The 16796-nt window shown below is 38.8% G+C and overlaps 1 protein-coding gene across 3 annotated transcripts in view; it reads left to right on the top strand.

Annotated features, from left to right (window-relative positions):
- LOC115646103 overlaps nt 1–16458 on the top strand; it is a 69499-nt gene extending 53041 nt beyond the window's left edge. For all 3 annotated transcript variants that reach the window (XM_030551596.1, XM_030551594.1, XM_030551595.1), the window contains 7 exons: nt 2623–2752; nt 5343–5388; nt 6098–6169; nt 12327–12434; nt 13561–13657; nt 14835–15272; nt 16150–16458. In XM_030551596.1, coding sequence (XP_030407456.1) covers nt 2623–2752; nt 5343–5388; nt 6098–6169; nt 12327–12434; nt 13561–13657; nt 14835–15272; nt 16150–16229 — 971 coding nt within the window. In that variant the 3' untranslated portion in view covers nt 16230–16458. The remainder of the gene's footprint in view (nt 1–2622; nt 2753–5342; nt 5389–6097; nt 6170–12326; nt 12435–13560; nt 13658–14834; nt 15273–16149) is intronic.
- Nucleotides 16459–16796: the final 338 nt, after the last annotated feature.

Here is a 16796-nt window from a genome sequence, read left to right as displayed (position 1 = left end):
ACTGAACCCAACAGTCTAGCCAGCTTTCTGTCCACCTTATAGTCCATTCATCCAATCCATACTTTTTTAACTTGCTGGCAAGAATATTGTGGGAGACTGTTCAAAAGCTCTTCCCCAGAGCGACTGTTAGCCTCCCTTGCCTTCTTGTACTCCTGCGGTGCTGCTCTATGTCCCTCCTGTAGCCCTCGCCCCATGCCCCGAATCATCTACTCATAGAGATTGATGTTTCTATGGCTGGATCAGAGCTGTGCCTGCACAACCACAGACCTAGAAGATCCACCACCTCCTATATAGTCCAGGCAGGAGTGTGTCTGCATCATGGAGCAGGCATAGTCAGCTGCGCCGTTGCTAGCTGAGCTCTCCTTTCTGAGCAAACAGGAAAAGGAATTTCAAAAATTCCAGGGTTTTGTCATGGGGTTACTCACCACACTGGCACTTCCTGCTTGGTGTTTCTGGAATAAGCTCAGTCACAGTGGGTGTGTCCTCAGGTGCTGGTGGCTTTCCCGTCCTTGCCTCTGCCTGTAGACCTGTTATGGCTCCTTTCTCTCCACCTCTGCTTTGTGGCTGTCACGATCTGGTTCCCGCTCCCTTCCGCGGAACTCCTCCAACAAGAGTCCAGCCACTCCTCACAGCAGATTGGCATTTCACAGCTGGGCTGCTCCTTCAGTGGCTGGGGGTGGGAGGTGCCCACTACTTTGGGACCCTACAAACAGCATCTTCCTGCTGCATCTTCCTTCCAGCTCATTGTCTCTATGCCCTGGGCCACTTCCCTGCAGCCTCAGTTCCTTCTGCTCCTGCCTCTGGCTCCAGCTTCTTGCCCTCTTCCCAGGGCCTTGAGCCAGTAAGTCCCGGCCAGCCTATCAGGAGCTCTCTCTAGCTCTCCCAGTGCCCGCTAGCACCTGCCCTTCCCCAGGTGCTGTTCTCTCTGTAGCCTTCTAGGAAGCCAGTCTTCTCGCTAGGGCTCCCTGCAACAGACTAACTTGTTCTAGTCTGCAGCTTCCTTTCATATGAGCCAGCTGGGCCCTGACTGACTGGTCTAGCCACTGCCCTAATTGGCTGTTTCCCCTGCAACCACTCCTTTGGCTGCCTGCTGCTCAGCCTCTCTAGGCTGGCTTTAACACTCTCAGAGCCAGTGCGGGGCAGGCGCCTTGTCACAGGCTTTAAAAGGGAAGGGGCTTGTACCTGGCCTCCAGGCAACGAAGTTCAAAACAGTGACCAGAGCAATCACGGAGTGGGGATATTATTGGACATCTCCTGGAGGCCACTAAAGTCAGTGTAAGTAATGCAGTGTCTACACCAGAGGTGGGCAAACTTTTTGGCCTGAGGGCCACATCTGGGTATGGAAATTGTATGGTGGGCTGTGAATGCCCATTGGGGGAGGGGTACTCTATGGGGTGTAACATAAGGAATGTTACTGAGGTGAGGGGAGAGGCGACTCATGGGGTGTGGCATGAGGGAAGGGGAGAACTCTACAGGGGCGTACTGGGGACTCCTAGCAGCCCTGCAGCGATGACACCAAGACGGCCGTGCCAGGCACTTTCATGGGCGAAGGCATTCTAGCTGGGATGGGTGCGGCCCCTGGGTGGTTTCGAGGCTCTCGAGGGTGGTGCCGTAGGGGGGATTGGGTGTGATTAAAAACTTCTGACAGGTCGGAAGCGGGCCATAGTTTGCCCACCCCTGGTCTACCGTGACACTGCATCACCCTAACTACGTTGACCTAAGTGCTATGCCTCTCGTGGAGGGGAGTTATGTTGGCGTAGCGGGCAAGTTACATCAGCGAGAGAGACATTTTGGTGTAATACACACAGAGTTAGGCAAGGCAGCTTACGTCGACCTAACTCTGTAGTGTAGACCAGGTCTTAGACTGAATATCAGGAACTCTTCCTAATAGTGACATCTGCTACTCTGTAGAAGTGTTCAAAGAGAAGTGGTAGAAGCCTTATTCCTTATACTTGAAAACTAGATGGCCCGAAGCACTGGTGAATATACTGTAGCAAACAGTCCTTCATTGACAAGGGACAAGTTTTTTCTATCTCTAATTTCAGTGGTTCAAGGAGTTGTATATTCAGTGGCCTGCTTGGGGCAAGAGGGCAGTGTACAGCAAGACAGAAAATACGAAGAGATGATTTAGGGTCTTTATAAATAACTGAATAGGCTTGATAAAGACACATCAAAAATGCTTTCGCAATGCTTTTGTCCTTTAAAACATTAGAAATTAAATGTAAAAATGAATATTAATGCATTACTATGTAGACATAAAGCATACAAATGAGAAAATTCCATAAGATGCTATTTCTACTGCAGTCCTTATTCTAGCATGTTGCAGATGTATAATATTTTCCATTTCTTTGTTCCTTGGTGAAAGATAAACCTTAATGTATTAGTGGTTATTTACTCTATACCATAAAATATAAGTTGTGCAACATGGCTTAGTTATTGTTGAAGTAAAAACAATAACTTTTGGATTTCCACACTTTTGAATGCTTTATTTTTAAGCTTAATGGTAAACTAACATTTGAGTTTTATTTTAATGTAAGGACATTCTAATCAAATGCTACTTTAAAAACATAAGATTATGAAAAACTGTTTTCAAATATACCCCATTGTTTTAATTTTTTTCAGATGGAAAGGATACTCAAGATGAACAGGAAAAAAGCCAAAAAGAACAACCGAAACCAGCTGAAAAGCTAAATGCTAACAATGCTGATGAAAGCAACAAAGCTGATGAAAACAGCAAAGGCAACAAGACTGAGTACATTTAACTTATTTTTAAAACTTTACTTTTACAAGAAAATTACAAGGCCAGCATCTAAATCAAATTTGTCTTTGACAGAATTATTTCTGCAAGTCCACCCTCATGAGGTCAGGAACTATTTAAAAGCATGTAATGGTTAAAGGACATGTGTGTCAACCCATAGGCCCAATCATGTTCTAGCTGAGAGTACGATAGATCCATGACTTTAATTCCTCTCGTTCCTCTGGCAACATACACTTCTAATGAGTAAGAGCCAATACACTTCCATTGCTTCTTACCACTCTGTGGTTAAAGGAGCATCAGTTTTTTTCCCCACCATTCTGTAAAACTTTGTCTTACAGAGTTGCTATATCTATACTGGACATTTTGTAAATCAAGCTGATGGGATTTGAACGTATTATCTGCTATGGTCAGGAATCCTCTGTTTGATCCCTCAATGTTAACTACCTTGTCATTCTCCAAAAATCACTTTTCTTGTTGCAGTCATTTCAGCCAGAAGGGTGATCTAAATTGAGGCCCTGATTGCTAATTTTCCCTTTATGTGTTTTCATAAAGATAACTCAGTGGTTAATCCTCAACTTAAATTCTTATCCAGAGTGGCATTCAAATTCCATGTAAACCAGCTCTCTACCGTTCTGGCTTTCTTCCTGAGTCTTATGGGCTGTTTGATAAGACTAAGTTGCATGTTAAAAGGGCCGGTAATTATTACGCAGGACCAAACCTTCTGGAAATCATTCCAGTTGTTCACCTTTTTTTAAGAGAAGTTCAGTGGAAATTATCTCAGTTCAGCAATTTTTTAAATAGAGCCAGGACAGCTATGAAAAGGCTCCAGTGTCAGAAAGATTAAAAAGTTATTCTGTTAACATAGTAGCTGTCGCCACAGCTTGACTCTCTATACTGTTCCTTTCAATTCACATCTTTATTCAGTACTGTTCTCCTAAAACTGGAGCAAAATCAGATGCTCATTTGTGGAGGGCAGTCCTTCAGTCCCTTTTCAGTTAAAGATTCTTATAATATCTACCTGGGGATTTCTAATCTCCTACAGTGAGATTGCTAATCTCCTACTGTGACTCTGCAGGGACAATCCTGTGAAAGAGTAAGTATATTAGGCACTATATAAACACTGTACATAACACAAAGGGGTCCTGGTCCATGACAGGGATTCCTAAGTGCTATGTTTATTATCTGGAGTTCACTGTGTGCGTTGCCTCAGGCCATCCTTGATGCACCTTCCTTTCATTCTTCTTTGGACTCTTAAGAGTCTGCCCAGGGAGGAGAGGAACTGATGAGGTCATGGATCTCTTATATTTGTGGCTTGAACACTCATATCTGAGGCTGATGCCTGCATGTCCCATCACAATAGCTTTGATGGTTCCAGGACTTGCAAAAGGTGGCTTTCACCTGCAAAAGTGTAAATTTGCAGAAACAGTACATGTACTAAATAACCTTACCCATATAAATCTACATTTATATACTCAGCATCTCTGTAGTTACATATTATGTTTATTTTATATCAATTTATAACCATACATTTTATGTAAAGAAAACTTGTCTTAACTCATAAAGATCTTATCAAATTATACTGTACTGAAAAGGCCTCAATATGACACAGTAATATATTTAGAAACCTCATGGTTTTACTATTGCACTGAGAAAGCTTTTGCTTGATATTATTTAAGAATGTTGACCTGTGAGTCTAAAATTTACGATTTCAGCTTTTATTTCATAAATTACACCTCATTATTGTACTAAAAGATGCATAAATCAGTTTCATAACAAGGGGGACATTTCTACTCCAGATCATTTCTCCCGCTAGCAAATACGTTAAGTAATCTCTCAGATTGTATTCCAGTAACACGATTAATCAAATTATAAATTTGTGCCCAAACATTAACTATTGTTGGAGAAAATATGCTTGTGAGGGAAATGGGCCTTTGGTTCCTGCAACAGATAGAGTTGCTTATGGACAGTCTCAGTGAGCTGAAGTTTTTGCCACGTCGAATTACTCATATTCAAGTCATCTGTCTACTTCCCAACCTGGGATCATGTTGGCAGGATTCTGAGTTGGATATCTGTCTTAATTTTGCAATTCCTAGCATATCATAACTTTAATAGCAAGTTAGGAAGTATGAAGTTCAGATAGATATTAGACTTGTATCGTTAGGGAAGGGAAAGACAGAAATGAGTCCCAAATGTCATTTTGAATTTCCTTCTATTTTTCTCAGTTTGTGTTTTGTTCTTAGCATTCTTGCTGTACGACACACAAAGATTAAGACAATCTCTGCCCAATCTAAAAGAAGCCAGGATGCACTGTCTTTTTCTATTATTTTATTTATTAATTTTATTACGAATTCACAAACTGGGTGCCACAGAAAGAGGGGTTTGAATGAGGAGAGCGGTAGATTTGTGAATTGTAATTAAGAGAACATTCCATATTTATGGGACAAACAGTGTTACATTGAAAGCAGGCTTTTGTATTCACTGTCTTCACAGTAATTTTATTGAGTGGTTGATTACACTTCTTCTGTAAATCAGTTAGTTGAACATTATATATATTTATATATGTGTATACTCTACATTTCAAAAGGTGTGATGACGGCAAACAATCAAAAGGTGAAGACAAGGAAATCCAGGTGAGTATTTGATCTATCAGAAGATTGTTCCAGTTCAAAATAATCCTTTATTTCCTTTTAAGTTTTTTCTTTGACTATGATGGATAAGAATGTTTCAGACCTGTATTCTGGCATATGCAATAGCAGCAAGTTACATTTAAGCCAGTAACTCTTATGGAAAAATATTTTATTTTTATATTTTGTCATAGGGCTTACTATTTCCCCTATAATACGTACAAATGTCTGTTGCAGACATCTGCAATAGTAAAAATGCGCCAATATGAATGTACACTATAACTAGAGTTAACAGAATGGTTTCATTTTAGTTACCTAAATTGGGGTGCCCAACCTACAGCCTGTGGGCCGTACATGGCCGCCCTGAGCTTTTCATAAGGCCCGTAGCCTGCTTCAACACAATATACTAACGGCTGATTCATTAGCGTTTTGTCATCATCTTTACATCATTTTAGTTTACACAAGTGTGTAAATAGACATTACTGTACATAGGTTGTTTGTATCTCAATGCATACAAAACAAGCTAAACTTTAAAATATGAATCTATACAGGTGACTTTAAATCTCATTAAAATATGTAGAATCTGTTTGGCCCATACAAGGTTGTGCTTAGATTTATGTGGCCCTCCTGCGTAATAGGGTTGGGCACCACTGACCTGAATCATACAAACAAGAAATCCTCAAGGTGTTTTTATATCTGTTTCTTTTTTTTGCAGGATAAAGAGAAAGATGATGATGAAATAAAATCTGAAGAATTCACTAGCCATGAAGAACTCCTAGGATATTTGGTAGGTGTTAAATTTATGTTGAGCCAAGTTTGATGGAAAATTTAATGAAATATTTAATGTAGCTTATAGTTGATTAAGACTGTGGTCAAAAAGCAGAAGATATATTGAATGTAAAACATAGGTAGTCTGTTAATTAAAAATACTTCTTTCATGTATGATGGTTCCACCTGGAACAAAAGTTTGGATTGGGAGTCAAATGGGAAGAAAATCTAAGGGAAAATGTACTTCAGGAGTGTTGGCAGTTTCTCGGAGACCATATCAAAGGCACAACACCAGACTATCTCAAAGTGAAGGAAAGATGGGAAGAATAGTAAGAGGCCAATATGGCTGCATGAGGCACTCTTTAATAGTGTGAAAATAAAAAAAGAATCCTATAAAAAGTGAAAACGTGGACAGATTGCTAAAGATAAGCACAAAAGAATAGTATAAGCATATAGGGACAAAATCAAGAAGGCTAAGGCTCAAAATGAGTTATATCTAGCAAGGGACATAAAAGGAAATAAGAAGAGAGTCCATAAATACATTAGGAGGAAGAGAAATGAAGGAAAGAATAGGTCCATTGCTTAGTGGGGAAGGAGAACGAATAATGGACAACATCAAGAGAGCCGAGGTGTTTAATGCCTGCTATTTTGCGTCAGTCCTCACTGAAAAGGTTAATTGTGACTTGATGATTAACACAATTAATATTAATAAGAAGGAAGGAACATAAGCCAGAATATGGAAAGAACCGGTTAAAAAAATTGAGATAAATTAGAAGTGTTCAAGACAGCAGGGCTGTTGTATTAATTTAAATGGAATAAATGGGCCAAAAGAGTCAAAGCTTAACATGACCCTGTCACTATCCAACATTAAACAGTGTTAAACACTGTTTGGGGTTTGGTATACAGAGAACTCAGCTTGCTTAATACCACGGCAAAATGGCAGATGAAATTCAATGTTGATAAATGCAAAATAATGCACATTGGAAAACATAATCCCAACTATACATATAAAATTATGGGGTCTTAATTAGCTGTTACAACTCAAGAAAAAGATCTTGGAGTCATTGAGTCATTGTGGATAGTTCTCTGAAATCATCCACTTAATGTGCAGCAGCAGTCAAAAAAGCAAACAGAATGTTGGGAATCATTAAGAAAAGGGATAGATAATAAAACAGAAAATATCGTATTGCCTCTATGTAAATTATGGTACGCCCCATCTTGAATACTGCGGGCAGATGTGGGCTCCTCATCTCAAAAAAGTTATATTGGAATTGGAAAAGATTCAGAAAAGGGCAACAAAAATGTTTAGGCATATGGAACAACTTCCATATGAGGAGAGATTAATATGACTGGGACTTTTTAGCTTGGAAAAGAGATGACTAAGGGGAGGATATGATATAGGTCTATAAAATCATGATTGGTGCGGAGAAAGTGAATAAGGAAGTGCTGTTTACTACTTCTCATAATACAAGAACTAGGGGTCACAAATGAAATTAATAGCAAGTTTAAAGCAAACAGAAGTATTTCTTCACACAACGCACAGTCAGCCTGTGGAACTCTTTGCCAGAGGATTTTGTGAAGGCCAAGACTATAACGGTTAAAAAAAAATAGTTAAATTCATGGAGGATAGGCCCATCAATGGCTATTGGCCAGGATGGGCAGGGATGGTGTCCTTAGCCTCTTTTTGCCAGAAGCTGGGGATGGGCTACGGGGGATGGATCACTTGATGGTTACTTGTTCTGTTCATTCCCTCTGGGGCATCTGACATTGGCCACTGTCAAAAGACAGGATACTCGGCTAGATGGACCTTTGGTATGCCCCAGTATGGTTGTTTTTATTTTTTTAACAGTTTATTAAAGATAAAGAAGAAAAAAACATTAAAGCATTTGCAATGTAAAATATTAAATAAAGTTTTTGTTTTAAAACAATCTCTTATTCCCCTTCCCTTTAGCTGAAGAGAGTTTTAGAAAGAAAACCCCTTTGTTTGACAGTTTTTTACATGGTATTAAAGATGGCAGTAGCTATTGAGATGGCTTGGCGCTGCTGTTGCTGAGGTCTGATCCCTTTTCCTAGAAGACAAAACAAGACAGATGCATACCAGAGGAGATAGAAGTGAACCGCAAAGATAGGAAATGCAGCTTCTGTCTCTGATGTTGACTCTGACGCTTGCAACCTTACTGCTGGAAAACCACAGACATGGCACATGGTCTCCAAAATCTGTAAAAGTGTTCCAGCATTGAGCTGTTTAAGAGGGAGCTAAAAGTGATGCCCTCAGGTCACAGGCTCACAACAGTGTTATAAAATATGCAGTCCTGGCTGGCTGAGCCAGATTCTTTTATTAAACAGAAAATAAAAAGAGAAGGATAGGAAAGAATTAATAAGGTGGTGAAGAAGGTTATGCCGGGAGGGCGGGGGTGTGTGACAAAGTCACATCACTAATGTTGTTTGGGATTTAGCTAGAACCAGTGGAAATGACAGTGTCATCTGAGTCTCTCTCTTGGCTTGGTCTGATCAGGATATTTCTCTGGATTAGGATAGCGATGGTACAATGGTGTCATGCTGGATCTCAATGTCCCAGGAGATGATGGGGCCTGGCAGTCATGATGAAGTCACTCCTTCCCCCACTTACAGTCAGTCAGTGTCTCAGTAGCCAGCTTTTCCACCAACGTCTCTTCTTGAGGACCCCAGGTTCTTGGTTCCCCTTTTTAAAGACAGGTACTAATTTTGCCCTTCTCCAGTCCTCTGGGATCTCACCCGTCCTCCATGAGTTTTCAAAGATAATTGCTAATAGTTCTTGATTGCTTTAGCTAGATTCGTAAGTACCCTAGAGTTAATTTAATCAGGTCTATTGTGATAATTGGGCCTACACATTTATCCTAATTGTGAGCTCCACTACAAAAAGTAACATTCATAAAATGTCACAATAACCTTTACCAACAAATGTTGATGGGAAAAGACAAAAAAGCAAGACAGAGACTGAATTAGTTCCTCCCCTCTTCCCCCCCCTCCAAAAAAAGCCCTACTGATACAACTCAAGGTCTGTGTTAAGATCACGCTGGCTGAACAAGAAAAGTGTGGGACTGAAAAACTGGTGAACCAAAACTGGTGTGTCAAAAACTAGGCGGAAGTGGTAAACAAAATAATGAAGGGATTGGTTATCCTGACCATCACTCCCTTTTGGGGAATTATAGACCAGTCAGCCTAACTTTGATTCCTGGAAAGATATTGGAATAAATAAATTATTAAACAATTAATATGTAAGCACCTAGAGGATAACAGGATGATAAATTATAGTCAATACAGATTTGTCAAAAATGGCTCATACCAAATTAACCTAATTTCCTTCTTGGACGGGTTTACTGCCCTAATGGATGGGGGAAGCATTAAATGTGAGATCTTGATTTTTAGTAAAGCTTTTGGCACAGTCCCACATGACATTCTCCCATGCAAACTAGGGAAGTGTGGTCTAGATGAAATTACTATAAAATGGGTGCACAGCAGGTTGAAAAGCTGTGCTCAGAGTAGTTATCAATGGTTCATTGTCAAGATGGGATGATATATCAAGTGAGGGTTCCTGCAGGAATCTGTCATGGATTCAGCGCTATTCAGTATTTTCATTAATTATTTGGATAATGTACTGAGAGTACATTTATAAATATGCAGATGACACCGAGATGGGAGGGATTGCAAGCACTTCAGCAGACAGGAGTAGAATTCAAATGACTTTGATAAATTGTAGAATTAGTCTGAAATCAACAAGATGAAATTCCATAAAGACGAGTACAAAGTATTTCACTTAAGGAAAAATCAAATGCACAAATACAGAATGGGGAACAGCTGGCTAGGCAACAGTACTTCTGAAAAGGATCTTGAGATTATAGTGGATCACAAACTAAATATGAATCAGGAATATGATGCAGGTGAGAAAAAGGCAAATATAGCTCTGGGGTGTATTAACAGGAATATAATGGTATGTAAGATGCAGGAGGTAAATGTTCCACTCCATTTGGCACTGGTGAGGTTTTGGCTGGAGTACTGTTTCCAGTTTTGGGCATCACAGTTTAGGAAAGATGTGGAGAAGAGTACAAATTGGAGAGAATCCAAAGGCAAGCTATTAAACTAGCTTTATTTAATCTTGAGAAAAGAAGACTGACGGAGGACCTAATAAAAGTTCTCAACTGTGTTAAGGGCTTAGCAGATATATGTGATGGCTGCTTTCCAGTAGAGCCTGGCCACTTCCTGCTTTGGGATCCTTCCCCTTATGTAGTCAGAAGAAGGGGAATAGAATCAGAAGGGGGCTGATGTCAGTTGTAGTCTTCTGCTTAGCAGATCTGTTGTACATGGGATCAGTCCTGGAATTTGCCTCTTGCACAAAATTATGCAGAAAACTTTATTCTCTGCCCGGTAGCAAGAGAGCAATGGAAAGTAGGCTGTTTAGTGCTTTGCTAGGGGAGCATTGATCTCAATACCTTATTGTGCTGATCCATTCTTGTATCTGGCATCTGTATCTTATAGTTGGTTTGAATTGCATGTTTTGGAATTCCTCTTGATGCCCACTGACCATCTTTACTGGAATACTCTGCTTTTAAAATATGACGCTCTAAATGTTTAGCTTCTTCCATTACAGAATTTCTGTTTTTCTCTGATTCACCCACTACTGTCTCTCCTTGCTTTCTTGTTGAACTTTCGTTTTCAGTTGTGATTTGTTTGGTCTCCTGTTTGTTAGCATCCGGGCTGAAGATGCACCCATCTCCATTGTTGAGTTTTAACACTTCAGTATGATTGAGTTCCTGTCCCTCTTTACTTGCTTTAATTAAAATAAGTATGCTTATTGTTCAGGTAATCTGCTTTGGGAAAATATGGACTGCATACATTTTGTGTGATATTCTATTTCAGCATTTCTCAAACTGGGGGTCAGGATCCCAAAGTGGGCTGCGACCCCATATTAAGGGGGTTGCTGGGGCTGGCTTAGACTTGCTGGGGTCCAGGGCCAAAGCCTGAGTCCCACCGCCTGGGGCCAAAACCCAAGGGCTTCAGCCTGGTATGGCAGGGCTCAGGTTACAGGGCCCCTACCTGGAGCTGAAGCCCTGGGGCTTCTGCTTTGTTCCTCCTGCCCAGAGCAGTGGGACTTGGGCTTTGTCCCCCCTGACCCAGGGCGGTGGAACTCGGGCGGGCTCAGGCTTCGGTCTCCCCTCCTGGAGTCGTTTAGTAATTTTGTTGTCAAAAGGGGGTTGTGATGCAATGAAGTTTGAGAATTCTTGCTCTAGTTTTTTTAGAAGCAATGAAGAATACAGCGGCTTTCTGTTTCAGAAGAGCTTATTCCATCTTACCTGCCTAGCAAATAATATTTTAATGTGATTTATGTTAACCTTAGTTTTCAGTGCCATAATTTCATTAGCTCAAAAAAAAAATCCACTGGTTTTCGTAATCTATTATCAGGTAGCTTCCCTTTACTAAATATTTATTTTGCATGTTTGTTATTAGCTGCTGTTTTGTTGCTAGGATCCTGTTTGAAAAATAGTGATGCAAACTCAAACGGAACAGATACTGCTCGTTTTAAAAAGTAATTCCAATTGTCCATTGATACATTATTTGGTGTATTGGTTACTTTGTGATTACATAGATACTGAGATACTGGCTTTGGCCTGTAAAACCTTGAGTGTCTTGGGACCTGCCTCTCTCTGCATGCAATACTGTCTCAGTTGTGATCAGTAAAGGTGCTCAATCTGGAATCTTCTCAGCTTAGGAGGAGAAAATATTGATATGGTAGTTTCTGTGGGGGCCCCTAACTTTGGAATTCATGCCTCCCTCTGCCTGAATTTGTTAACCTTTGGGGCTTGCTTCAAGGCTCTTTTATACACTCAGGCTCTTAAGGAAAGCATCTGAGGCTTAAGTTCACTTTGGGTTTTTTTTTGTTTGTTTGGTTTTTGCTATTTGGGGAATGATAAAGCTGCTGAATTTATTGGTTCTTGTATGAATATTACTATGAGAAAATTACATAAGTGCGTAACTCCATTAGGTACTCTTAAAGGTGTTTCTGTATAAACTGAAATAAAATTTGATGTTACAAGCAAAACAGTGAGTAATCTAATAGCTCATCTATACCATAGATGAAAAGTTAGATTGTCTCCTACATCTTTTAGAACATGTTTTGATTTTCTACCTTTTTTTTCCAGCAAAGCTTTGAGATACTGAGTGAAGATGATGCATCCTTTATCCTAAAGGTTACACAAACTCTTACGAATGCATTGGTGGAGTATCGGCAACAGGGTGCACCAACAAATGTAATTTTGTATATTTTAGTAAATGATTGAATCCGTCTTGACTTCTGTGACCTATAAAGAGTACAGATCTAGTATTGATACTGGAACAGAATGGACGTGGGTGCAACCTCCAAGTTTTATCCATCAAGATTTTGAAAGATTTATAATGAAGATAGTCTGAGAAAATCATAGCTTTTCCTGTACAGTTATAACATTTTTGCTCCCATTCTGTTGCTGACTAGAGATGCATGAAATATTCTAATAAAAGTTATGACAATTTGCCTGACTTGGGGGCGATTTTAAAAAAAGTATTTGAAATTTTGTGCAACATTTTCTTCACTATATCTTATTGAAAGTTTGAAGTCCATTTTGGCTTAAAAGTTCATACCTGAGTATTACCGTTTGTGGAGCCTAAAAGCCACATGGGCTGGAGGATTAAGCATAGTGCTTGAAGCTAGAACATCCTAAATCCTGGTTCTGTCTTTTCCAGTGATTGGCCTTATTAGTGTGTTCTCATATAGTACTTTATACACACTATTAAAGCCCAGTCCTGCAAACATTTAATTATGTGCATAACATTACTCATGTGAGTAATTCCACTGACTTCTGTGGGACTATTTGCATGAGTAAAGTTACACATGTAATTAAGTATTTCCAGGATTCGGTGGAGATTGGTAAATATATAATTTTCATCATTTTCTTGTCTGTATCAAAAGCAGGAATAAAACTCTGATCTTTTGGGCCTCCACCCTGTGCCTAATACATTTGAAAAATTAGGAATCGCCAGTTTCCAATAGTATATAAAGCTTGTGCTTTCATGACTGGTGGTTTATGGAGATATGGGCTCTTTAGTGTGTTTTTTGGTCTAGCACATAGTGCCTTTTTGTCACTGGACTGGGACTTAATTAGAGCAAATGTTCTTTCCCTAAAAATTTTACTTGATACTAACTCTAGCATAACAAGTTTTCTAGATGTACGTTTTTGGAACCTGTTATTTATTTAATCGGTCAGTGTAGAATTTGTTTTTTTGGTGAAGATACTGTTCCTATTTCTTCTCTCTGGAAGTGTTCTACAGATCTAATTTTAAGAATTGATTGTTTAAAAAACTTGAAAGAAGTTATGCATGCAATGTTTTTTAAATTTTTAGGACTCTTTAGATTCTGAACCAAATCAAGAAAAAACAATTGAACATTCCACAGAACAATCTGATGCGACTTCGGTGGATATTAGTGACTGTAACACCGGTAAAGTTTTAAGAATTTAAGACTCCATTTCTTTAAATATATTTTAACCCTAATATTGAATTGTGTGAAAACTTCTAGTATTTTTTTCCTGCTTCACTGAAGCAGAGTTTTTAAATGATCAAGTTCAAGTAATTTAGATTAATGGGCTTCTCCTTTTCCACAGATATAGGAAGACATATCAACCAATCAGAAAATAAAGGCTATTCACCTAATACATTTAAATGTAGAAATTTATAGGACTTTTAAAATTCATAGCTCATTAGATTGTCCCACTGGAAATGAATGGGAGACTTCTGTTTCCTGCAAGCACATGCTAGTCTTTAAATGGACAACAATGTATGCAGTCTGAACATTTGCAACTTAAAATGTTCTAGCTCTTGTTCAATTGATAGAGGCTAATTATTTTTAAAAATTAATATGCTCAGAAAAGTCCTTATTCCCAAAGAAGGAATGCAAGTTCTGAAGTCTTAAAACTTAAATCTAATTAGGAGAAAAGTATGTTTTAAGAAGAAGATTATCTCCAGCATCTAAATGTGCCGGTCTGGAGAGAGAGAAGTATGATTGCACTTCCAGGAGGACTGATGAGACTGGGTCATTGCATGCAAGCAAACAAGTCCATGATTTTTTGTGCCTTATTCCTGATGTAAGAGGGTTTCATAGTCAGTCTTTTTTTTTTCCTTCCTGCTCTCCCCCTTGAAGAGAAACAGACTAGACTCAGGTCCAGTCTACTCAGAGAAATTGCAGTGTTAACTAAATTGATTTCTTAGCCAGCTTAGTTAAATGAGTGCAACCCCCCTTTATCCAGCAGCTGAACACTTTGCAGCTTCTTAGCCTCTGTGGTTCTGCTCCTGATGTATCAGTACAAGAAACCTGCGTCTCTCTAGGGAAGGAGTTCATTCTTGGGACTAACAGGTTCTGTTTTTGTCATACTGTCTGGTTTGATGGGGAACACAGTCCCATGCCAGTAAGTAAAAATATCCAGAAATTCCAGTGCACCTCCTTTCTCTGTAACTTTTTGATAAGGTGACAATATTTCCTAAGAAGCATTGCATCTTAAAATTTCAGTTAATATGCCATTAGTGAAACTTGGAACTACCTACAGTATATGAAGTTTTGGAACTGTGGTCTTTTTTTTTTTTTTGTATACATAATGGAAGTAACTTTTTTTTTCTTGCAGGGTTTTCAGCAAATTATATGTCAGACAGGAGGAAGCATCCTGCCCAACAACCATATGACAGCACAGCAGCAAAGTCTAATGTTAGTGGAACATTCATGAAAAAGGATTCACAATCAGTGAACTTTTCAAAAAGCAATGCTACAAATTGGAAACGTGGAACTTTTCAATCCACGTTTAGAGTATTAAGTAATGAAGAGTCCTTAGAGTCTGCTTCTGCTACTGAAGAGCAATATCCCTCCTCTTCTCAAAACATGTCTAATAAAAATTTTTTATCTGCTATTGAGAGAGATGCACCCCAAAACTCTTTATCTGACTCTTTGAGAACATCATATGAAAACGATGTCACTACTGAATTTTTCAATAGTGTAAGAAATATGGATGCTGCCGAGGTTACGGCTACTCTACAGAAAATAGCAGCCACAAATCCAGCCTTCAGAGGTAATCTGCTTGCATCTGTATACCTTAATTTTGTTTGTAGTAATTTTTTTTAAATGATGATGTTGAAGTGGAGCAGAGCTCTACAGATAAAGTGTATTTTGTGAATTTATTAGGACAGAAGTTGATGAGACAATATTGTCTTCTCTTAATTCTTAATATTTTCAACTTGCCACTTCATCAGCACCCACACTCTTTCTTAGGGATGAAGGTCAAAATGCTTGTTCTCTGAAGATGTCATATGTAAATTTTTATTGCCTTTTGGTATTTTCCTGTTAGCTCTTAGTAATGTTTACAGGTTTTTCCTATCATGAAGATTCAATTGACTAAAATCAAGCATGCCTTCTTTATTTAAAAAAAAAAAAAAGAGTGAATCCTAGGACCTGTATGGTGGTTCATATAAGGTTGTTTTTAGGGTTTGAGATTTATGGCATTTAAGAAGCCTTTGCTTGTACAATTCGTAGGAACATGTATACTCATATTCAGTAATATTCTCAGTAAACACCTCTTAATCAGGAGACAGGTATTTTCATCTCTCACTATAAGCTCCTGATAAGAGTTCCAGCTTCTGAACTCTCCCATATCTCTACATCCAACTCCTGCTATGCTGCCCCTGACAAGCTGCTTATCCTCATTTGTAAGCCTCAAACACACAATTTCTATGTGCACCTGGAAATTGGGTACCATTCTGATCATTAAGACTCTTGTGATAATTCTAATAAAATATGTATACATTTGTTTCATTTAGTATGAAATCCTCCAAAACTCATGAATATGTCCAGATGTTTCATTAGTACATTTGTGTTTGTTTTAAAATAATCATTATTAGAAGAACTTTATCAGCAAATCACTCATCTTCTCTTCTCCCTTTTTATTAAAGGTATTGACATTCCAAATGTGATAAGGATCTTGACTGAAAGTGGGACTCTTAGAGCACCAAACAGCAACAGTGTGCAGTGATATGGGAAAACAACAAGTGATATTAATATTGTAATGTGTAAACTGAGAATTTGTCACTTGTATGCAATTAATTTCAGTGTGTTCAAACTCTGTACAGTGTTACTTGTTATATCTCCAGAGTAATAGTTTGATTTTTCAGATTTGTGTGTTATATTTATTTCTCCCAATTGCTGGAATTTCTGTATTTGTGGAAAGAGACTGTAATGTTGATTAAAAAAATATATATTTTTTTGTTGTTAAAGATAATCACTTTTGAAAATTACCCCTAAAAATGGTTTAGCTATATCTTGGCTAGGAAGCTTTTACATAGTGGAGGGCTGATCTCCCCCCCCTAATTCTTCATAAAAATAACTAAAGAAAGGAATTGCATGGGTAGAGTAGAATATACAAGCTTGAACCTTCTAGGTCATTAGTTCAAATTTGACTCAAGATTATCTATACCCAAAAGATACTTCCTTTTGCAGCTATTCATTGGCCAGTGGATCTGATCCAAAGTCCCCTTTTAGTCAAAACAGAGACTCCCATTGACTTATGTGGGTTTTGGATCAGGCCCCATCATGTATGAGT

The sequence above is a fragment of the Gopherus evgoodei genome, chromosome 2 (genome assembly GCF_007399415.2).
Source record: "Gopherus evgoodei ecotype Sinaloan lineage chromosome 2, rGopEvg1_v1.p, whole genome shotgun sequence".
Lineage (NCBI taxonomy): Eukaryota > Metazoa > Chordata > Testudines > Testudinidae > Gopherus > Gopherus evgoodei.
Note: the sequence above shows the minus strand (reverse complement) of the source record. Positions and strands in the feature narration are given on the sequence as shown.